At 34.4% G+C, this 24,868-nt stretch overlaps 1 protein-coding gene and 1 long non-coding RNA gene across 6 annotated transcripts in view; both read left to right on the plus strand.

Annotated features, from left to right (window-relative positions):
- The window catches only part of NCKAP1 (NCK associated protein 1), a 112,840-nt gene that overhangs the window by 43,621 nt on the left and 44,351 nt on the right, over positions 1-24,868 (plus strand). For all 5 annotated transcript variants that reach the window (XM_032292741.1, XM_032292742.1, XM_032292743.1 and 2 more), the window contains 8 exons: positions 416-464; positions 5,854-6,010; positions 8,807-8,863; positions 11,906-12,002; positions 12,358-12,464; positions 13,881-14,013; positions 16,599-16,680; positions 18,575-18,633. In XM_032292741.1, coding sequence (XP_032148632.1) covers positions 416-464; positions 5,854-6,010; positions 8,807-8,863; positions 11,906-12,002; positions 12,358-12,464; positions 13,881-14,013; positions 16,599-16,680; positions 18,575-18,633 — 741 coding nt within the window. The remainder of the gene's footprint in view (positions 1-415; positions 465-5,853; positions 6,011-8,806; positions 8,864-11,905; positions 12,003-12,357; positions 12,465-13,880; positions 14,014-16,598; positions 16,681-18,574; positions 18,634-24,868) is intronic.
- LOC116561070 lies at positions 14,020-14,798 on the plus strand. Its single transcript, XR_004273275.1, has 2 exons — positions 14,020-14,201; positions 14,462-14,798. It is a non-coding gene; the product is annotated as an uncharacterized LOC116561070 (long non-coding RNA).

The raw sequence follows: 24,868 nt of genomic DNA on the forward strand, positions 1-24,868 counted from the left end.
ACATATGGAGAATACATACATATAGCTACTGATTTTGGTGAGGCAGTGAGCATCCAGATACATACATGTCTTTTAACTTGCCTAAAATTTTATCTTTTGGAATATTGTTAGCCTTGAAATAGGCTTGAGAAATTGATAAGTTGTCATTTATCAGATTAAACAAAGCAACAGTGTTTTTTAAAGAGAGGTTTGAGGGTATGCAGATGTAAAAGGGGCATACTTCTCATTGTCATTTATTGACTGCAGGTTTCAGTATAGGTAATAAAACTTTTATCCAACTCTTCAAATTTGTTCTGGTAGTATTTGGGCCAAGAGTTGGGTAGTAAGTTATCAGGAGAAAGGGAGGAGAGTGGTTCAATATGGAATATTTTTTAGAATTTCTTTTAACTGACAATGTATATATTCTCTTTTGAAGATGCCTTGTGAATATCTCTCTTTGGATGCAATGGAAAAATGGATTATCTGTAAGTAAAATGGGTTAGTTTTGTGATTACTCCTCAGATTTTATGTTTTAAAGAAAAAAGCAGGTGACATTGTTACTACCTCTGTACTTAGCCCTGTCCATCACCTCTTTCAGTCCTCATATTGATCCCGTCAGAGTAGACAGTCTGTTTGTTTGCTTGTTTTGAGATGAAGTCTTGCTCTGTTGCCCAAGCTAGAGTGCAGTGGGACAGTGTCAGCTCACTGCAACTTCTGCCTCCCATGTTCAAGCAATTCTGTCTCAGCCTCCCCAGTAGCTGGGACTCCAGGCAGACAACACCATGCCCGGCTAATTTTTGTATTTTTAGTAGAGATGGGCTTTCACCATGTTGATCAGCCTGGTCTCGAACTCCTGACCTCAGGTGATCTGCTGCCTCAGCCTCCCACAGTGCTGGGATTATAGGTGTGAACCACTGTGCCTGGCCAGGTAGTCTGTTTTAAAGTTGAGGAATCTAAAACTTAGGCCACACAGGTAGTGAGTGACAAAGACAAGGTAAAAACCCCGCCTAACACCAAGACTCATGGGCTACATTATATTACCTTTCAACATAACCTTCAAAACTAAATTTTGCTTTTGCTTTTAATGATTATTTAAATATCATGTCTCTTCACTTAAAGTTTTTGGTTTTAATTTACTTCAGTTTGTATAATAAATGACTCATATGTTTGGCAGTTTTTTAGATGCATAGGAGATAAAAGTACCAGCTTCTGCTCTTAAGAAGCTTACAAACTGTGGGAGAAGTAGACACAAGCTTTTTTTTCTGGTTTTTTTTTTTTTTTTTTTTTCCCATCATTTTATTGTGAACATCAAAAGAAGAGTTGATATAATTGTGGACTGAACACCCATAAATCTACCACCAAGTTTCTATGACTTCTAATAGCTTGTTGTATTTGCTTTTAAGGTGTTTGTTTATTTATTCATCAGCTTCAAAAGAGATTTTATTTATTTAAACTTTTAGATTCATGGGTATGTATGCAGGTTTGTTACATAGGCAAATTGCATGTCATGGGGATTTGGTGTACAGATTATTTTGTCACCCAGGTAATAAGCATAGTACCTGATAGGTAGTTTTTTCATTCCAACCCTTAGGTAGACCCTGGTCTCTGTTGTCCCTTTCTGTTCTTGTATACTCAGTGTCTAGCTCCCACTTATAAATAAGAACATGTAGTATTTGGTTTTCTGTTCCTGCCTTAGTTTCTGAGGATAACAACCTTCAGCTCCATCCATGTTGCTGCAAAGGATATGATCTCATTGTTTTTTATGGCTTTGTACTATTCTGTGGAGACACACGGGTTTAATACAGAATGAGAATTTCTATAATATAGATAAATTCCTCCTACTCACCCCTAGGCTCATTGCTACAGGGGAGTCATTTTGAAGTGTTGGTGTTTTTTCATTCTTACAGGTTTTGTTTTTGATTTATTAACCTTTATTGGCCCTCCATACCCTGGGGTTCTGCAACCAGAGATTCAGTCAGTAGCCAATTAAAACATGGGAAACATTTTCACAAAGGCCCAAAAAGCAAAACTTACTGTGTAATGAGTACTACAATGAGTTCACACAAATGAAGTGATGTGTAAGCATTGTATTAGGTATTAAAACCAATCTAGAGGTGATTTAAAGTATGCAGGAGGAAGTGCATAGGTTACATGTAAATACCACACCATTTTATATAAAGAACTTTAGCATCCACAGATTTTGGTATCTCTGGATGGTACTGGAACCAGTCCCCTGCGTTGACAGATGACACTATTTGTTGACTTTTTATTACAGTGTTTCTCAAATTATGTTGAAGGACCCGTTTTTCTTCTTTAATACTTTTTGGATTGATTCTTTAATAAAATAAAGAAAATGAATTACTAGAATTACCAGAAGAGTGAAGTAATAAAGACATAAAACCCAAGCCCATAGTTTTTATTACTAGATTCAGTCTAATAGATTATTAGGTTTCTACTCAGAAATCACTGAAATTTTTATGAAAATTTCTAAATACCCTGTTCCAATACTTAGTCTCATTATGGACTGATGCTTGGAGTGTGTTGTTTTTCGTATGAAAGAGGAAGAATTTAACACTACTATCTGCCCTTAGCTATTTTTATTAATTATTTTATTTGTTACATTTGTGATATTTATATTTCCTTCTATAAAGATAATTGAGATTCTCATGCTTTGTCTCATAATTGATTTAGAAAATCAGCTTTCAGAATTTTGGTCTTGCTCAATTGTGCGCTGATTGTTAGTTGTTTTGTGTTTATGGATGTACAGCTGAATAACTGAGTTAATTAGTAGAGTTAGCTGTCATAAGTGAGTTCTGGAGTTAGATAGGATTGTTCCCCCTGCCCCAACTCTTTACCTTAAATGGGAATACTTACAGCATGGGTTTGTGTAATGAGCTGGCAAGCCGATCAGGAAGCAGGCTACCCTAATGGGGAATACATAGGCATGGAGAAGGCAGAATTGGGATAACCACTATTGCCAAAATAAGGAATGAGTTTTACTTCTTTCATGTATTTGAACCCTCAGTAGAGCTAATATAAAGGTCAGGAGTTGCCTCAAATTCTGCACTTCTTTTTTTTGGAACTACTACCCAGACTAGAATTTTTCTTTAGTAGATAGTCTACTTTCTTTGGAGCTTTGTTGTGGATTAGTTCAAAGTGTGGGTCCTGAACCAGCAACATCAGCATCACCTAGGAACTTCTTAGATATGCAGAATCTTGATCCCTACCCAAGATCTACTAAGCAGAAACTCTCTGGATAGATGTTAACAATCTGTTAATGTACTGTCTGAGTGATTCTGGTGCAAGCTGAAGTTTGAGAATCGCTGCTCTAGATTATAACCTGATGCTAAGAGTTGTGCAGGATGTAGGATATTGAGGACTTAGAGACTTGGACTACAGTTATAAAATTAATTATCCTAATGTTTATTTTAGGGTTCATTTTTGAGTCTGTTGAGTAGACTTGGGAGAATCCTTGGGAAAGATTTTTTTTTCTTTATCTTCAGAGTTTTGAATTACTAATTTCTGCCTTTTTTTTTTTTTTTGTATTGATAGTCTAATTTTATCTGTTTTCTGCCTTCAAAGATTTTCTTCAACTTTCTTGTCTAAACTTGGTCTTCTAAGAGCTTCTTTTAAATTTTTAAATTTTTTTTTGTCCTTTCATCCTAACTTTCATCAAGGAGATTAATGTGTAGTTTAATTAATAAGTCATCCCCCTAATCTTGGGCAACTTATTTTATTTTATTTTTTGAGTCTTGCTCTGTTGCCCAGGCTGGAGTGTGGTAGCGCTATCTCGGCTCACTGCACCCTCTGCCTCCCGAGTTCAAGCAGTTCTCCTGCCTCAGCCACGTGAGTAGCTGGGATTACAGGTACCTGCCACCACACTTGGCTAATTTTTGTATTTTTAATAGAGATGGGGTTTTCACCATGTTGGCCAGACTAGTCTCGACCTCAAGTGATCTGCCCCCCTTGGCCTCCCATAGTGTTGGGATTACAGGTGTGAGCCACCATACCCAGCCTGGGAAATCTGTTTTTAAATTCATTTGCCTTTTTTGGTCCATTCTAAACAAATAAATATACTTTAACTCATAACACATATCTTAAAAACAAACACTTTGATAAAAATTTTCAGAAAAACTTTTGTATTAATAGTAGCAAGTATTTTGTAAATATAAGTATACAAAGAGATGGAGGACACTAAGTAAAATCTGATTTCACTCAGGATTAGGGTGGAAAGTCAAGTACCTAAGAGGAAAATGTTTTATAAACAAAATTTCTCTTGAGAGTTCTTTAATCTTTCATACATGTATTCTGTTTCTTTGATTGTGTGCCAGATTGAATAATTGGCATGTTTTTGGGGCCCTGTTATATGAAAAATATTTTTGTATAGTTCAAGTGAAAGCAGTTAAATATACTTCTATGTGTATTATGATATATGCCTACTTACAGAGTTAGCTTGATTCTGTAGTGGCTCAAGAAGGAAGCTTGAGTTAAGAATCAAAAGATAAATGCTAAGTATTATGTTAAAGTGTCGAGATAGTTGTACAGTTATAATAGAAGTTAAAACATGGGAGTGATTATTGAGAATCGTAGGGAAATCTGAAAGAAAATGGGATTGGACTAACTGGCCCACTGCAGAACCTCAATTATGGTAGACACTGAGTAAATGTTTCTTGAATGAAAGTTGAGGTTTTACATCCTAGTATAGAAGACTAGAAAGGATATCAGTAAGCATATATAAGATTATACATTTATGTAAGATTTCCAGATTGATAACAAAAGGTAAAAAAGATATTTAGAATTCATGTAATAGAGAGCAACTTAATGTATTGAAAGAATATTAGACTTTGAGGATGAATGCTTGGGGCAGAGTACTAGCTTTATTACTTTAATAGTGTTTTAGTGAAGTCAATGACCCTTCACTCCTTCAACTGTAAAGAAGCATATGGGCAAGGTGCAGTTGTTCATGCCTATAATCCCACTTCTTGGGGAGGCTGAGGTGGAAGGATTGCCTAAGACCAAGAGATTGAGACCAGACTGGTCAACATAACGTAAGACCCCATCTCTACCAAAAAAAAAAAAAGAAAAGAAAGAATACCACTTGCCTTGTCTACTATGTAGGATAATCATTTGAAAACATATATTTGAGAAGACTTAATAAACTATAAATTGCTATTAAAATGTGAGATGCTGTTACTTTATGATTTATTCTTGATTTAGGAAAGTAGATTCACTATATATATATATATATATAATTTTATTTTTTTGAAATGAGCCATCTTGGCTCCCTGCAGCTGCCTCCCGGGTTCAAGCTATTCTCCTGCCTCAGCCTCCTGAGTAGCTGGGATTACAGGTGCCCGCCACCTGTATTTTTAGTAGAGACAGGGTTTCCCCATGTTGATCGGGGGGTTTTGAACTCTTGACATTGTGATCCACCTACCTCAACCTCCCAAAGTGCTGGGGATTAAAGGCATGAGCCACGGCATCTAGCCCCAAGATAAGCTTTATTTTAAGTTATTGTAACAAGTGTAACGATTACTGCATTATATGTTAATTAGAAATTTCTGATCTTTGGCTGAAAATATTTTATAAATATTACTTTTATTAAAATGACTTGATTCATAACCCAGAAGTGACATTTTTTTTCCCTTTTGTCAGTGCAGGTTCAAATAACTGGTTTTGCAAAATACAGGAAATTATAATTGGAAAAGAAACATATTGTTACCATGTTTTCTACATATGTATTGTTACTGTCACTCAGAAGTCTCAATTTAGTGATTGTGGTTACATTTCTGTATTTTTCAAAAGCCACCCTTTCACCAAACTTTGGAATACTTTTACATTTGCACTTATATTTGCTTTTCTTTTTGTTTAAAGTTGGCTTTATTTTGTGCCATGGGATCCTAAATACTGATGCTACAGCATTGAACCTTTGGAAGCTAGCTCTTCAAAGTAGCTCTTGCCTCTCTCTCTTTCGGGATGAAGTTTTCCACATTCACAAAGCTGCAGAAGACTTATTTGTAAACATACGAGGGTATGACATTTTCATTTATTTTGTCTTTTTTGGAGAAGGGTGAGTGAGTTATCTTTACTGAAGTTTTGGGGATAAAGAAGTAGTCATACCATACAGGAAGATGTAGCTTATGCCATCTGACTTTGGTCCCAGGAAGTTGTTTTTAACAGTCATCCTGATAGGTAACAATCATATTTTTTACAGGTAGCTTCACATATTAAAAAAAAAAAATGAGGTTATCTGCCCTTTCAAAACATTTATTAGAGAAGGAAGATATGTCTTCTTTTGCAAGTCATATATGATTGTAGATGTAAACGTACCATATACATTTAAGAGGTTTAAAATTTTTAGAAGTGTTATTTTAGGCTAGAGTACACTTGTAAAAGTATATGAAGCAATCAAAAATACTTAATTGGATTAATTTTAGCAATTACAGAAGTCATACCACTGCACGTAGGAAACTATGTTGTTTTTATTTAAATAATAGAAAGTATTCCACCTGATTTATTTTTATTTACTTTCAGTTAAGCCAATAATGATCTGAAATGTGTTTCTTGGAAATTTTTAATAGCTTTATTTCTCTCCACTCGAGAATTCTGTAGCCAATATATAAAAGCCAAATTGAACTCAGACTTGTTGCCAATTATGAAATCTTTTAAAAATACCTAGAATCCCCCCCGTACTTATGTTGGATATTTATGTTGGGCTTGCTAGCTTCAGATAAAAATGAAATTTGCCCACATTTATTTCACATCCAGTTCAATAATGTCTGAATGAAATTGAGATGAAATAAAACTTCTAGATATTTAAAAATAAAAATAAGTCTGACACTAAATTTAAGCCAATATATCTCACATTTTAGCATACATAAGAATTACCCTGAAATGCAAATTGAAATCCAGGTTCCTGAGCAGCACATCTAACCTCCTCTGTCTGTATCTTGGAGAGGTTAAAGGCATCTCCCCTTTTCTTCCCTAATAGTTCATTGAGATAAAATATACAAACAGAAAAATACATATATCTTAGTTGTATAACTCATTGACTTTGCATATGAATACTCCTGCATCACCACCGCTTAAATCAAGATGTAAGAAGATTGCCATCATTTCTGGAAAATTCTTTTGTTCATGTCTTTCTGGTCAGTACTGCCATGCCTAATCACCACTCTCCCCACTCCTTTCTCAAGTGACTACAGTTCTGATTTCTGTCACCATACTGATATTCTGAGGCCAGTGATCTGTCAGTCATATGATAAATAGTGCCCTGTGTACTTTTCAGCTCTTATTTTAGATGGTGGAGTACCCTGAAATATTATATGCAAGGTGGGCTTTGTCATTTTCTAATTGATTTAGATTGAAAATCATGAAACTTATATTAATATCATATATTAGCATACTGACAAACTGATTGTGGAATCATATTTAAATATATATAAATATTTAAAACCGGTTAACCTCTGTATATTGAGTGAACTTACATATGATGCAAGTACATTTAGTGGCACCATGAAACCAGTTGTTTTTGTTATGCTTTATTAGTGAGAAATTTATCATTTGAGAATCTCTATTTAAAGTTGTGAGAAGTTTGTGTTTTTAATTTGTAAATGATCGTCCAGTTTAAAATATGAATTTTCATAGTCAAACCATAAGTATAAAAGCTTATTAATTATAGAGGGTGATGATTACAGAATTATAATATTTTGAACATTTGCTCAAAGACTATGTAAATCGTAGAGAACTTAAGTGTAGAAGTTGAAGTTTATTTTAGTGTAAGGGATTTTTATTTATTATTTATTTTTGAGATGGACTTCTGCTCTTGTCACCTAGGCTGGAGTGTAGTGTGTGATCTTGGCTCACTGCAACCTCCACCTCCCAGGTTCAAGTGATTGTCCTGACTCAGCCTCCTGAGCAGTTGGGATTGCAGGCATCCGCCACCATGCCTGGCTAATTTTTATATTTTTAGTAGAGATGGGGTTTCGCCATATTGGCCAAGCTGGTCTTGAACTCCTGACCTCAAGTGATCCACCCACCGTGGCCTCCCAAAGTGCTGGGATTACAGGTGCGAGCCACCACACCCAGCCATAGTGTGAGAGATTTTTAGATAAGTTGTCAGGAAGATATTTTTTCTTTAACAATTTAGGAATTTTGATTTTTTCATATCTATTCATGAAATTATTTATTAACATTTGTTTTTACGGTGGCATCTTTAAGCTGATTGATGTTGGTGGTGTTCTTTTAATTAAATGTTTTTTTATTTGAAAAATAAGATTTTTTTAAAAATACAGATTAAAATCATACATAGTTCTCTTAAAAATAATTTAAAGTAGGCAAATGCCTTCCTGCCTCAGTTTTCACCATCACAAAACGTTTATATCCAAACAGTCACTACTTTTGATCACTCATATATGGCCTTTCAGAATTTTTTTATGCTTATGAGATAGCCTTGATTAAAAAGTCAGAAATTATAGCTTTGTCAGCACTTTAGATTTTTGGAAGCTGATGTTAATTGCATCAGAAGTATGATTTCAGTGTCTCCATTGGGGATTAAGGAAGTAATAACATTTAATAAAATAAAAATCTACATTGTGATGTTTAATTTTATTGTTGGATTTAATATAATGTGACTTTTTTTAGGAAGACTTGACTAGACATCTAAGTGCTAGGAAAAGGTGTGGGTAGATTCTTCCGTGAACTTCCAGTTTGAGGGCTAGTTTTTAAATTGATGTTGTCATTTTTAATTGACTTCTAGGAGTAGACTTACTCATTTTGACAGTGATTGATCAAATTAAACTGATTTTCTAATTTGTTTTGCACATAGCTATAATAAACGTATTAATGACATAAGAGAATGCAAGGAGGCAGCTGTGTCACATGCGTAAGTAGTTTTATTTTCTTTGTGGTAGTTTTAATCAAGAAAAATTCTTAAAGCATTTTGTTGAAGTGAGTACAGATTAATAGTGTGCAAGATGTGGTAGTAGAACAGGGGGACTTTCAGTCATTGAGAAATATTAAGTAGATAGCCTCTTTTAAGTGATTTTGAAGTATTGATAAAATGCTATACGGAAGTATTACACTTATTTATAAGTAAGGACTCTTACTTTGGGTAATAATCACACTGCCACTATGGTCTGCATACCAACATGATTTTTGTACTACTACATGAAAATCAATATATCCTTATAACTCTTCCAGATAATAATTTACTTTTTTTTTTCTTTTAAGACTGACTCTTGCTTTGGCACCCAGGCTGGAGTGCAGTGATGCCATCTCAGCTCACTGTAGTCTCTACCTCCTGGGCTCAACCATTCTCCTGCCTCAGCCTCCTGCCTAGCTGGGATTATAGGCACCTGCTGCACATGCCCAGCTAATTTTTGTATTTTTAGTAGAGATAGGTTTTCACCATGTTGGCCAGGCTGGTCTTGAACTCCTGACCTCAAGTGATCAGCCCACCTCAGCCTCCCAAAGTGCCGGCATTACAGGCGTGAGCCACCATGCCCAGCCAATATTTACTTTTAAGAGGACAACTCTTCCCAATTTTAGTTTCTTATGTTAGTAAATGTATAGATGTCCTGAGAAATTAGTGTATTTTAAGACTTTGAACAACTTTCTAGTTTTCTCATAAAATAATTCTAAATAATTTGATATTTCACTTTAATTGTTATGTATATGATATACTTAATGTAGAATATTTTCTCCAATGAACTTAGGTAATATATAGTAAGAATATATCTATCAATATTTCTATATAAGGCAGAGAGAAGACAATCATCACTCCATAGATAAAACTGTAAAACTACGAGAAATTTTAGAATTTAAGTTTAGGCTATAAGATAGATATTGGGAATGTAAACCATCTTTACTCGCTGTATCTCTGCTATATCATTCATCATTCATATTTTATTGACTTGAATGAAATACATGTGCTTAATTTAAAAGAAAATGATTTCTAATGCAAATAGCATACTTTGAAGTTTGTTAGAATTCCTCTCTAGACTTGCAGAAGTGCACGTAATTATTATTTCTATATGGAATAGACCCTACTATAGGCAGATAAATATATATAGGCATAGCTATCTTTTGTAAAGATCTTTTACAAGTAAGGTATTGTTATTTTCTTTCTGTTTATTAAATTATAGTAAGCAGTAGTAACTTCTAGGACTAATTACCATGCCAGGCCCAAGTGCTTTATAGACATTATATTCCAATAAACATCACAGACTGCTTACAGTAATCCTGTGAAGTAAAATAATCAAAATAACATTTGCTCATTTTCTTTTTGGAAATGACACGATGACTTTACTATTGTCAGTAAAAAGAGCTTGTCATTGAAATTAAAGTAACATGAAAGCACTATATATCAGGCGTCATGGAAGATTGTGCATCTTTTGAGAACAGGTGTCATCATACTTACTCTTTAGACAAGAAGCTGAAACTTAGAGTTGGAACCTAAGGTCATGTGGAGAGAGCATAGATTTTAAATGGAGTCCTCTGAAACTGATCTACTGTGTCACAGTGAAATTACTAGTGTTGGGTATTCTTTATACTTGGGTTTTTAGCATATGCATCATTCATACACACACACACGAGCAGTGTGTATTTTGCGTAGTATGAGGAGTTGTAATACTTAGAACATTTTCTGATTTTTTTCTTTCTGGTAATAGGTGAGAAAGTTTTCTAATCTTAATTTAAAAATACCTAGTATATGAATATTTATGATTATTCCTTCCTTTCCTCATCTTTCTATTTTTGAACAGGAGTGCCAAATAGATCTCATCCCAATACCTTTATTGACTGTAGCTCTTATGTATTCAGTTTTGTATATTTAATAGTAATATACTTAATAAGATTATAACTAGATATTTATTAAGTTTTATTTATTAATTTCTATGTGGAAGTGACAAAAATATATACAGTAAGTCAGTTCTTGCCTTCAAGCCTTCAAGGAATTTTTTTTTTTTTTTTTTGAAACAGAGTCTTGCTCTGTTGCCTAGGCTGGAGTGTAGTGGCATGATCTCAGCTCACTGCAACCTCCGCCTCCTGGGCTCAAGTGATTCTCCTGCCTCAGCCTCCCCAGTAGCTGAGATTACAGGCACCCACCACCACACCTGGCTAATTTTTTGTATTTTTAGTAGAGATGGGGTTTTACAGTGTTGCCCAGGCTGGTCTCAAACTCCTGAGCTCAGGCAGTCCACCCAACTTGGCCTCCCAAAGTGCTGGGATTACAGGCATGAACCACTGTGCCTGGTCACCTTCAAGGATTTCATAGTCTATAAAGTGCTTAAAGCTATATGGCACTAAAATTGCAGAAATTATTCATAAATAAATAGCTGGATATTGGGAAATGGTTCTTGAAGTTTGGCTAGGATTTTGATAGATGGGGAATAACAGAAGGAACAGAATTTTAAAAGCAACACAAGAAAGGCAAGGATAAATGGAAGATTAGACACTCTTTTTTTTTGTTTGTTTTTTTTTTGGAGATGGAGTTTCGCTCTTGTTACCCAGGCTGGAGTGCAATGGCGCGATCTCGGCTCACCGCAACCTCCGCCTCCTGGGTTCAAGCAATTCTCCTGCCTCAGCCTCCTGAGTAGCTGGGACTACAGGCACGCGCCACCATGCCCAGCTAATTTTTTGTAGTTTTGGTAGAGACGGGGTTTCACCATATTGACCAGGATGGTCTCGATCTCTTGACCTCATGATCCACCTGCCTCGGCCTCCCAAAGTGCTGGGATTACAGGCTTGAGCCACCGCGCCCGGCCCTAGACACTCATTTAATGACAAACACATAGAAGATGATTTTTATAGGAGCATCTGCTTCCTAAAAAAGGACTCTGGAAGTTGAACCTGAAATGCTAGTTACTTTATTGCCAATAATAATTTTAGTGAAGCAGATAAACTGTGATGGTGTCTTTCCCTGTAGTGGTTCAATGCACAGAGAAAGACGCAAGTTTTTAAGATCTGCACTGAAGGAATTGGCTACTGTCCTCTCTGATCAACCTGGCTTGCTAGGTCCCAAGGTAATTCATTTAATGATTATTTCAGTAATTGTGCCATATTAAAATTTTAGACATTTCTATATGCTATTTTCCTGAAATTTGAGTCAGGGACTATGTAAATGGATTTTTATATTTAGTGGAAAATGAATTTGCTGACTTGACATTCATACATCATACCTCCCTGCATTCTTCTCCCTTATATGCATGCTCTCCCTTATACATACTTACAAGTTTTCTCCTGTCCTTTCCTGTTAGTCTCTTCTCTCTTTTGAATTGATATTATCACGTCTTGCCAATGACTTTTCACATAGAGATTGTCAATCAGTTTTGTTTTTAATCTTTGAATAAGAATAAATACTTATTTTTTTTAAAACAGGCACTTTTTGTTTTTATGGCATTATCCTTTGCCCGTGATGAAATTATCTGGCTACTTCGTCATGCAGATAATATGCCAAAGAAGAGTGCAGACGACTTTATAGATAAGTAAGTTAGCAACATTTAAAAAATTATTTTCTCTATATAGATGCTTCTTGATTTACAATGGGATTATGTCCTGATAAACCCAGTGAAAGTTGAAAATATTGTTAAGTTGAAATGCATTTAGTACACCTAATCTACTGAATGTTGGAGCTTAGCCTAGCCTACCTTAAATGTGCTCAGAATACTTTTATTAGCCTACAGTTGGGCAAATTTATCTGGCAACATAGTACACTGGTTTTCTATCTTTCTGATCACATAGTTGACTGGGAACTATGGCAGCATCATGATAGAATATCATACTGTCTATTGCTAGCCTGGGAATAAAAGCCAAAATTCAAAGTACAGTTTGTGCTAAATGTGTATCATTTTTGCACCATTGTAAAGTAGAAAGATAGTATGTCCAAACCATTGTAAGTTGTGCACCATCTGTATTCTGATTTATGGGCTCTGGAATCTGGAGACTTATATTTGAAGCAAAATTATTTTGTACAACTTGGAATATTTGTAATATATCATTAGATGATATTAATTAGAATGCAAAGTCAACTTTAGTTTTAAATCAGGGCTTTTTTCTTGTAGTATGCTTCATGGTGATAAAGTTTTTGCTTTCTTGCTATGCTCAGTAATATTTCTTATGGAATTCATTTTTCAAAACTATTTGCTACACAAAACATTTAAATAAAAATCCTGTTTATAGAGTTGAAACTCAGTGTGTCATTAAAATGTCTTCGTCTTATTTTAGTTCAGTCTCTCGATAGGAGTTAAAAAAATGGAGCAGAGAAATAAGATCATACAGAAAAATTTTGTTTCTTGCTAATCCTCTTTTGACATTTTTTTGATGTATTTATAAGATATCCTGTTTATTTTTTAAATTTATTTATTTATTTATTTATTTTTTGAGTTGGAGTTTTACTCTGCCACCCAGGCTGGAGTGCAGTGATGCCATCTCGGCTCACTGAAACCTCAGCCTCCTGAGTTCAAGTGATTCTCCTGTCTCAGCCTCCCAAGTAGCTGGGATTATAGGCACCTACCACCATGCCCAGCTAATTTTTGTATTTTAGTAGAGACAGGATTTTACTATGTTCGCCAGGCTGGTCTTGAACCCTTGACCTCAAGTGATCAGCCCACCTTGGCCTCCCAAGGTACTATGATTACAATTGTGAGCCACTGTGCCCAGCCCTGTTTATTTTCAGTTTGGATTTTCTGCTATCCATTTTTAGCCTTAGTTTTTTTTTTTTTCTTTGCTTTCTGTGATTTCTTTATTCATATGAAATAATTTAAAAAGGAAATAATTGACACTAAATATTGATGCCCTTTGTAAGAAAAAAAATCCTTTTAGAAATGAGATCAAGGGTATCTAATATATTCTTTAATAATGATGAATTTATCATTTTAAATTTTTTTCTTGAAATTTAAAAGGCACATTGCTGAATTAATATTTTACATGGAAGAGCTTAGAGCACATGTGAGAAAATATGGACCTGTTATGCAAAGATATTACGTGCAGTACCTTTCTGGCTTTGATGCTGTTGTCCTCAATGAACTTGTGCAGGTAAAAACTATCTTATATTTGTTCCTTCCCTCCCACCGTTGATAGTATTTGATTTGTTTGTTCAACAAGCATTTATAAAATATTATGTGCCAAGCAGTGGATAAATCATGTTTATATTTTGTCAAGGAGATCATTGCCTAGAAGGGAGGAAACAATTGTAGTCCAGTGTGATAGGTGTTGGGCATTAAGTGTACGGGTATTGATCGACTTACCACCTATGCAACTTACGACCATTTGACTTTACGACCACAATTGCTAGCCACGACTGCTCCGTGTCTGGCAGCACAAACGTTGCCCAGCTGTGCGTACGACAGTGCGGACCAGCTTCCGGCAGCACTACCATCTCCGCATGCACCATTTCAACTGTACATATAGCCTACTCAACTTATGACCAAATCATGTTACGACCGGTCCGCGGTCCTGACCGTGGTCGTAAGTCGAGCACTAGCTGTATATAAAATGCTCAGAGTGAACACAGGGAAGGAAACGATTATTTATCCTGAAGGTGGAGATATATACTAACCAAATTATAGAGGGCCTTGGGAAAGAGGAGGTTATTCATGAATCAGTTGTACTGCTTAGAAAGATCACCCTGGTTCAGTGTGGATGATACTGGCAACGAAGGGAAGAGGCAGAGAGACGAAAAGAAAAGTGACTGCAGTAGGCTAGGTGAAAGGTGATGAAAGCCGACACTTGGGCAGCAGCTATGGAGATACAGAAGACATGATAGAGACAATATAATTGGTAATTAAGTATTAGAGGGAAAGTGGAATAAAAATCTTTTTGAAGAAAATTGTTAGAGGATGGGCAGTAAATAAAGATTTTATATAGATGTTCTAATTTAAATGTAAATTTTTATCCTTAATTGGTTTGTTAGCCTTTGTTTTGCTTTCCGTAATTTATTTATTCAGTCTTCTTCATCTTTATTTAAATTTTAAAAATTTTATTCCAAATAAACTGACCCTCAGGAAATAGTATTTTATTTTCCTTCACTTTATAAAATTACATGATTCAAATGACTCTAAGCTAATACATGGTGTAAAGAAAGAACAGCTAATAATCCTCTTTATATAAAGACTACTCTAAAGCTGCTAGTTTTCCAGTTAAATAACAATACTGTGAAGTTCTCCTTTTTTTCAAATCAACCTAAAAATATAGATCAGGAAAGAAATTGTTTATATAATTTTTTTACCTTGAATTATATATGTATTGTTACAGGATGTTATTATAAACTATGTAGGTTATTTCTTCTTTTATCCACTAGATGGAGCTCAGATACTTCCTTTCTGTGGTCATTAAGTATAGTATTATTGCCTTACTATAATTTTATTTGAATAGTTATTAACAGATAAACCAGAAGCTTTTGTTACTGTTTATTATTTATTCATACTAGCATACAGTTTAAAAAGTAAACCAGAATTCCTGAGTCACTTAATCCATTTTCATATAAAGTAGAGTGTACTAGTACTGAGAAAATTATTTCTAAGCATTTCTTCTGAGATTATAGTAATAGTATAGTATCATAGGCAATAATAATACTGATACTAGTAATTGCCAGATTTATTGATAGTGTATCTTAGCAAATCTGTAAAATACTTCTGCAAGAGTGGATATAATTATCATTATTTGTTGAAGAAGAAATGCCTTATGTAATTTGCTCAGTATCACACGCTCATAAGTAATAAAGCCAGTAGTCAAACCTAAGTTTTAACTCCAAAGCCTGAGCATTTTACCACCCTATTCTGTTGCAAAGTATATTCACAATGTTTTTCACCATTTGCTAGCATATAAATTTAGAACTAAAGTTGTAAACCTGTTAGCAGAGTTGATTACAATAGGCATTAATATTTTATTGTGGTAAAATGTATGTAACAATATTTACTATTGTCATGATTTTTAAGTGAAATATGTTTAATGATATGTACATTCACATCATAATGTTTTGAAAATGTGTTTTATTTATGCTGTTTGTAAGCTAAGCATCCACTTTTTAAAAGGAATTTATTATTATTTTTTCTTGCTTTTTCTTATTTGTCTTTAAAGGAATTTATTTTTAACATGCACTTTAGTTACAGTTTATCAAATATTCATTTTTTTTAGCCAGGTTGAAGGGTTTTTAGGTCTTAATTTTGTTGAGGGCTAACATAAACACAACAAAAAACACTCATTTTTAGTGCATGTTGTAAATTTTGGTAGCTGTGTACGTTTGTGCAATTACTACCAACACCACATTCAAGACAACTTTTCCAATACCTTTAAAAGTTTGCTTATGGCACACCTTCATTTTTTGCTAAGCCCTTGACAGCAAGTGGTATTTGTCACTATCCTTTTGCCTTAAAAAATATTTTTTCATATAAATTTTCCTATATAGTGTATAAAAAAAGCACTTTTTTACACATAATCTTTATTTCTTTCACTTAACCTATTTGAGATTCATGTTACGGTGTACGTTAAAATTTTATTTCTTTTTATTACTGAAAGATACTCCATAGTATGGATATACCAGCTTATCAGTCCACTAATTGATAGACCTGAGTTGTTTCCCAACTAGATGTTTTTAATATTACTTTGTGTTTGTTTTTCAGAATCTTTCTGTTTGCCCTGAAGATGAATCAATCATCATGTCCTCTTTTGTTAACACTATGACTTCCCTAAGTGTAAAACAAGGTAATAAGTCTTTTAAATAAAAGCATATTTTCTTCTAATTAGATTTTCAAACTTGATTATTAAGGAGAGAATTTACCAATTAATTTGGCTAATGATCTGTTATCTTTTGTCTTAATATTGTTCTCTGAAGCAAAGATTTCCAAAATGCGTTTGTGATGCTATTTACAAAAATTATAGTTTGATATTTCTAATTATTAAGCAGGAAGGACTGCATTTTGTAGTAAGTCATATATTTGATCCAGGCACACCAATAACAATATTTAATGCCGTTTATAAACTATTTAGTCTGTGCCAGGCACTTTATATGTTTATTATCCCATTAACGCCACATTCCTTTTTAAACACTATTATTACTTTTGACAGATTGGAATCTCTGGATTTGAGGATTAGCCTCTCAGTTACTGAACATAATTTGCCAAGCACTAATAGCTATTAAGCAAGATTAGGAATTTGAGCTCAAATCTGTCAATCTAAAAAATTGATGTCGTGTAATCAATCACCTTGCCATTATTTGAATACTCCATTCTAGTGGATTGATAGTATGTTTTAGTTTTTAGTCTTCTAATAAGAGATATCAGAAACCTTGAAAACTTGTGAGCAATAAATATATAAACAGTTTTCTTAGTTCAATCTGTATAGCTACCACATTTAAGTAATGAAACTACAATAATTTTGTCTGGTCATATTTGGTTTATATAGAGTTACTTTGTTGAATATTTTGTTTATATAGAGTTATTTTGTTATATAGAGTTATTTTGTTTATATATAGTTATTTTGCATGCTGTCCAAAGTTTCTATTCATAGGCTCTCTCAAATTCTTTTCTGCCTCCTTCAAATTGACGTGTAAGCACACTGAGAATCAGAGAGCTTAGGAGAGAAGCCTTTACTTCCTTAGCACACTTTATCATCATCTTTACAGGATTTGAGAATTGTTTCACTGTCTTCACTCTTACATTTTAAAATGTTATTATTATTTAATTGTAAAATACACATAAAATTGACCATCTTAACCATTTTTGAGTGTATAGTTCAGTAGTGTTACGTATATTCATATTGTTGTACAACGAATCTCCAAAACATTTTCATCTTGCAAAACAAATTCTTTTAATGGTTGTTGAACAACACCCCATTTCCCTTTCCTGCTAGCTCCCTGCAACCTCCATTCTGCTTTCTGTTTCTATAAGCATGACTACTCTTGATACCTTATTTAAGTGGAATCACAGAGTATTTGTCTTTCTGTGACTCGTTAATTTCACTAGGTATGATGTCCTCAAGTTCAGCCATAGTAGCATGTGTCAGAATTTCCTTCCTTTTTTAGGCAGAATGATAGTCCATGATATTTATTTATTTTATTTTATTTTTTGAGACCGAGTCTTGCTCTGTTTCCCAGACTGGAGTGCAGTGGTTTAATCTCTGCTCACTGTAACCTCCACCTCCAGGGTTCAAGTGATTCTTCTGCCTCAGTCTCCCAAGTAGCTGGGACTACAGGCACATACCACCATACTCAGCTAATTTTTGTATTTTTAGTAGAGACGGACTTTCGCCATGTTTGCCAGTCTAGTCTCTAACTCCTGACCTTAGGTGATCCACCTGCCTTGGCCTCCCAAAGTGTTGAGAATATGGGCATGAGCCTCTGCACCTGGCCTCCATTGTATTTAGATGCTACATTTTGTTTATTCATTCATTTGTCAGTGGAAACTTAAGTTGCTTCTACCTTTGACTATTTTGAATAATTTTTCTATGAGCATGGGTATACAGATATCTCTTTAAGACCCTGGCTTTAATTCTTTATACTCAGAAGTAGAATTGTCTTAGCTCTTAAAATTTAAAATGTTCTTATAGATTTGTGAAAATATTAATTTGCTTTATAATTTTTTTTTTTCTGTTACTACAGTTGAAGATGGGGAAGTATTTGATTTCAGAGGAATGAGATTAGATTGGTTTAGGTTACAGGTAAGAATAACTTTTTGTTGTCATTCTGTTTTATTATTTTAGTTAACATGAAAAATTTTGTGACAGAAGTATAAAATATTCATTGTTATATACCTATCGAAAAGATTTCTTTTGCATACTTAACCATAAAAGAAATATTTTGTACTAGTTATTAAACTTGGATAAATATATTTATAACTTAAGCCAATATATGAGTTTTTGAATAGATTATTATAATTTTAAAATATCTGAAAATTTAAATCCCAATCTATCTCTTGATTATCCTGATTCAAATATTTAATTCCAAAGTGAAAACACAAAATCTTCTCTGAGAAAATATTTAAAATCTACTGTGGGCACCAGCAAACTATTTTTAATAGAGACTGTTGATAAAAATTTTAGGCTTGCAGCCATGTCATCACAACTGCACTCTGCCAGCGCAGTGTGAGAGCAGCTATAGACAACACATAACTTACTGGGCATGGCTGTATTCCAGTAAAACTACTTATAAAACAAGTAGGTAGCCCACAGGCCATAGTTTACCACCACCTGATCTGTGCCAAAAGCTTCAATTTTCTGAAAAACAGAAATAAATATTATTAGAGTGTTCATTTAATAGATAAATCTCATATAAATAGTTCATAAAGGCTTTAAAAATTCAAGCCTAACACCTTGGTGTATGCTGTAACCTTAATGATAAAAATTAGTTACCCTGTAAATATTTAAGTAATTATGGGAAAATGGCCCAGTGTTCTCAGTAATCTGCGTCTTTTAAAAATCCATATATTTTTAAATGATGATCGTCATATCATTATATAGTCATTTGACTCATTATAAAGTTAAACCATTCAATTAGCCCCTTTCCCAGTCTCATTCTCCAGAAATACTCACTTTTAATAACTGGTCTGTATTTTTTTAGATGTTCAAACAAGTAAATGAGGTAGTACTATGTACTGTTTTGCTATTTGTTTATTTATTTTTAAATACTTAGTTGTTTATATTTTAGAGACAGAGCCTTGCCCTGTCACCCAGGCTAGAGTACAGTAGTGTGATTATAGCTCTTTGTAACCTCAGGCTCCCAGGCTCAAGACAGTCCTCCCACATCAGCCTCCTGAGTAGCTGGGACTATAGGTGCAAGCCCCTACACACAGCTAATTAAAAAAAAAATGTAGAGACTGGGTCTTGCTCTCTTGTCCAGGGTGGTCTCAGACTCCTGGCCTCAGCAATTTTCCTGCCTCAGCTTCCCAAAATGCTGGGATTATGGACATGAGCCATACTGCCTGGCATGTTTTACTCTTAAAAAAATAATAAAATATCTACTTGTTTAATTAAAAAGAGAAAATATAAGAAGCATTTGTGGAAGATATTTTTAGTTGGATGCAGTCTCAGTAATGACTCTCAGGATGACCATACTTTTCTGGCAGTCTGCTTAGTACTCTGAGGTGCTTTTGCTTTTCTTAGATTCTTTCCTTCCAACCTCAAAATACATAAGCACTTCTATATTCTATAGGGAGCTTATTTTTAGAACTGAAGATTTTTATAAATAAAAGTATTAAATAACTTCCCAGTTAGTGGGAGATCAGGGAAGTACACTTGAAATACCACCATCCCAAAATGTTAAATGTGTATATATTATAGATTATTTTATTATTACAAATAAAGTTTTAAAATTGATATCTCTGTTTTTAAAAAGGCAATGAAACAATACAGAAGTAGAACTTGTAATGTAAAAAAAGAAGTGAAATTTGCTCTTCCAAAGGGTATATACATGTTTAAAACTTTGAAAGTCATTTTCACAAAGCTTGAACTGCTTTAATCTCTTGTTCTCAGTTTATGGGAGTGCCTAAACCAATACTTGGGCTCAGAGAATTTTAGAGATTTAGATGCATTTCAAATGCACATTTACATTTGAAGTATTCATGTGAGAATTTTAGCTTTTTTCAATCACAGCAAAATAAAAAGCATTGAGTGAACATGAAGAATATAGACCTGATTATTCCTATGTGTAGGTTTTTTTAAGTTTTTATAAGATATTTTTATAACAACATCACTAGCTAGTTATCTGATTCTTTTTCATGTAATCTGCACCTGCATGTATTAGTTTTCTAGGGCTGCCCTAACAAAGTACCAACTGGATGGCCTGATAGAAATGTGTCATTTCATAGTTCTGAAGGCTGTCAGTCTAAAAGTGTGGTGTTGGTAGTGTTGGTTTCTTTCAAGGACTGCAAGTGAGAACCTGTTCCATGTTCTCTCCTAGCTCTTGTGATTTGCTGGTAATCTTTGTTGTTCTTTGCTTGTAGTTGCATTACTTTAAAGGCATTCTCCCTGTGTTTCTTCACGTCATTTTTCCTCTCTGCATATTTCATGTCCAAATTTTCCCTTTGGATAGGGCTACCAGTTATGTTTGATTAGGTCCCATTTAAGTGACCTCATTTTTACTTGCTTATCTCTGTAAAGACCCTAATTCCAAATAAGGTTACATTCTGAGGTACTGGGGGTTAGGACTTAAGCACATCTTTTTTTCGGGGATTGCTTTTAACCACGTTTAGAACATGTAGTCACTCAGACTCTTTCTACTGCATAGATACCCTTTTTTTTTAGTGACAAAAACAGGACAACGCATACCAAGGAAGGAAAGAATGGGGCATACAACTAAGCCATGGAAATGTTGGCTAGAAGTAGAGAACAAAAGTTCAAGATAGGAGGTAGTGTCCAGAATCTAGAAGGTTCACATAGGTATGGAGGAGCAACTCAAAAGGTAAAGGTTCCAAGTCTACAGATTAGACTGTAGGATACAGAAGATAAAATACTAAGTAGTATTTTATAATCTGTAGAAGAATAGCACATTCATCTTTTGAGGATTTTATAGTCTAGCTATGGAGATAAAGCGTAAAAAATAGCAGCTGAAAATCTGAAAGATCAAGAGATGTCATAGAGTATGTTTATCAGTTAAATTTCAGTCTTCTTAGAAGGGATAAAGCTTTTTTCAAGTTGAAATTGCTTTGAACAGGAAAAAAAAAAGGACAAACAAATGAGTAAAGAGATTTTTGAGTGTAGAATATTTACTGTAAGAAGGGGAAAATATTCACAAGAAGTATGAATGATCTGACTTTGGTCACTGACTTTTTGTTTTAGGTAGAAGTACAAGAATTGTTAGGTAAATTGTCACTACTCACGTAGCCAGAGAGTAGTGAAGAGTTCTGTAGATAACCAATAGTCGTTGAGCAGAGCAGGACCAGAAGAACAAGCCTTACAGAGAAGTTTAGTAATGTGCTTTGTGCCTTCACTGTTACTCTATTTAGTTTGGTTCTAAGGTCATTGCTCTTTCATAGGTCACTTTCGTCTTTCTCCGTCCTTTTCCTACTCTTAAGAATTCTATGATTTTTTTTGTCATTCTTTTCTACTTCCTAAGTGATCTCTTTCTGCTGTGTATTCCATCAGTCCCTTAAGCATTTTCAATTGCTCTTTCAAATATCTTTTCTCCTCTGTTTTCTAATTTATTCAAATTGTTCATATTCTTTTACTTAAGCCTATTCTCTTTTAGTAACATGTTTCTCCCTCCATTGTTGTCAAGCAGTTCAGATGAGTGTTTGAATCATTAACTTGTTTTGTTACTGTCCATTTCTTCTGAATCTGTTTTCACAAAGTTATTTAAATTCTGACTTAATTTTATTTTATTTTAAATTTTTTTGGATACATAATAGTTGTACATATTTATGGGGTACATGTGATATTTTGATACAGGTATACAATGTATAATGAATAAATTGGGCTAATGGTAATATTTATCACCTCAAACACATGTATCAGAAACATTCCAAATCTACTCTTCTAGTTATTTTTAAAGATTCAGTAAATTATTAACTATAGTTGCCCTATTGTGCTAACAAGCACTAGTTCATATTCCTCATATCTAACTACATTTTTGACCAATTACCAGTGCTTTTTCCCCACTTCCTCCCTGCCCTACTCGGCCTCTGGTAACCATCATGCTAGTCTCTGCCTCCATGAGATCCATTTTTAGCTCCTGAGGGAATGTGTTCTCTTTCCAGGTCCTTAAGGGGGCGTAGTTTTAAGGGCAAGAACTTCCGAGTGCCACGCTCCCCTCCCATCTCTGTCCATCGGGGAGATTTAACGGTTTATGTTTAAATTTCACAGGCATGGAAAAAAAACTAAAGTCAATCACTCCAGTAAAAGTTCTGAAAAAACTCCTTTCATTGGCCCGGGGTCTTAAAGAAGGTGGGGATTCCTCCCAGGTTAAAAGTCCCCTTCTCCCACACCCCTTTAAACTCCATGTTTGGGTCACCTTCCACAAACACTCCCTTCATGGAAGCCATCTTTCTCTCTCCTAAATTTCCCCTCTAAAGTCCCCTTCCACACACTCGTAAAAGCCTGTCTTCCCCTCCTACACTCCGTCTCTCTCTATTCCCTTCCACTCAGCGTGGAAGCTGCTTTCCTCTCCTAAATTACATCTTTCTGGATTCTATCACTCAGTCTGAGAGTTAGCTGTTTCTTTCTGTCTCCTTCCCTGGTTTCTGTCTCTCTAAATAAGTAAATCACTTTCTACAAACACTTTTAAGCATTTACTGCACACTGCACCGTGGTCCTCTGTCTCATTCTTAAAAGGGTAGAAAACCAAAAACCTAAAAAAACTCCCCCCTCAGGGAAGCTAAGGGCACCCTAAACCCCTAAACCCCAATATAACACTTCCACTTAGGAGTAAGAATATGTGGCATTTGTTTTTCTGTGCCTGGCTTTTTTCATTTAACATAATTTCCTCCAGTTTAATCCATGTCGTTGCAACAGACAGGATTTCATTCTTTTTTATGGTGTAATATTCCATTGTGTTTATATTTACCATTATCTATTGATAGACACTTGGGTTGGGGTTCTATACCTTGGCGATTGTGAGTAGTGTTGCAGTAAACATGGGAGTGCAAATACCTCTTCAGTATGTTGATTTCCTCTCTTTTGAATATATACTCAGCAGTGCAATTGCTGGATCATATGGAAATTCTGTTTTTAAATTTTTGAGAAACCTCAAACACTACTGTTTTCATTAGTGGCTCTACTAATTCAGATTCCCACCAGCAATATATGAGAGTTCACCTGTCTCCACATCCTTGCTAACATTTATTTTCTGTTTTTTGGTAATAGCCATCTCAACTGGGGTGTTATGACGTCTTATTGTGGTTTTGATTTGCATTTCTCTGATAATGCAAATTATCTCTCTGATAATTTCTCTAATGTTGAGCATTTTAAAAATACATCTGTTGGTCACCTGTATGTCTTCTTTTGAGAAAGATGTCTGTTTACATCTTTTCCCATTTTATAAATCAGAATTTTTTTTTATTTGCTGTCGAGCTGTTTGAGTTCCTTATATGTTCTGATTATTAATGACTTGTCTGTTGAATACTTTGTAGATATTTTCTCTCATTCTATAGGTTGTCTCTTCACTGTGCTGAGTGTTTCCTTCTTTGTTGTGTAGGGGCTTTTTAGCTTGATGTGATCCTATTTATCCATTTTTGCTTTTGTTTCCTGTGGCTTTTGAGGTCTAACTCAAGAAATCCTTGACCACACCAATATTCTATCATGTTTCACTAGTGTTTTCTTCTAGTAGTGTTATCGTTTCAGGTCTTAAAGAGTCCTTAATTCATTTTTATTCCATTTTTTTTTAATATAGTGGGAGATAGAGGTCTAGTTTCATTCTTTTACATGTGGCTATCCAGTTTTTTCAGCACAATTTATTAAAGAGACTGTCCTTTCCTCAATGTATATTCTTGGCATCTTTGTTGAAAATGAGCTGATAGTAAATGTGCGGATTTATTTCTGGGTTCTTTGTTCTGTTCCATTGATATTTTTATCTGTTTTTATGCCAACACCATACTGTTTTGATTACTATAGCTTTGTAGTAGATTTTGAGATTTGGTAATGTGATTCCTCCTGTTTTGTACTTTTTGGCTCAGGATTGCTTTGGCTCTTCTAGTTTTTTTTGTTGTTGTTGTTTTTCCATTTGAATTTTAGGATTTTTTTTTTCTATTTCTGTATACTATGTCATTGGTATTTAGATAGGGATTTCATTGACTCTGTAGATCACTTTGGGTGGTATATTTAACAATATCAATTCTTTCAATCCATGAACATGAGATATCTTTTTATCTCTTTGTGTCTTCTTCAGTTTCCTTCATCAATGTTTTACAGCTTTCATTGTAGAGAACTTTCACTTTTCGGTTAAGTTTACTTTTAGGCTTTTTTT

Source organism: Sapajus apella, unplaced genomic scaffold, assembly GCF_009761245.1.
Source record: "Sapajus apella isolate SASKATOON/1434 unplaced genomic scaffold, GSC_monkey_1.0 scaffold28, whole genome shotgun sequence".
Lineage (NCBI taxonomy): Eukaryota > Metazoa > Chordata > Mammalia > Primates > Cebidae > Sapajus > Sapajus apella.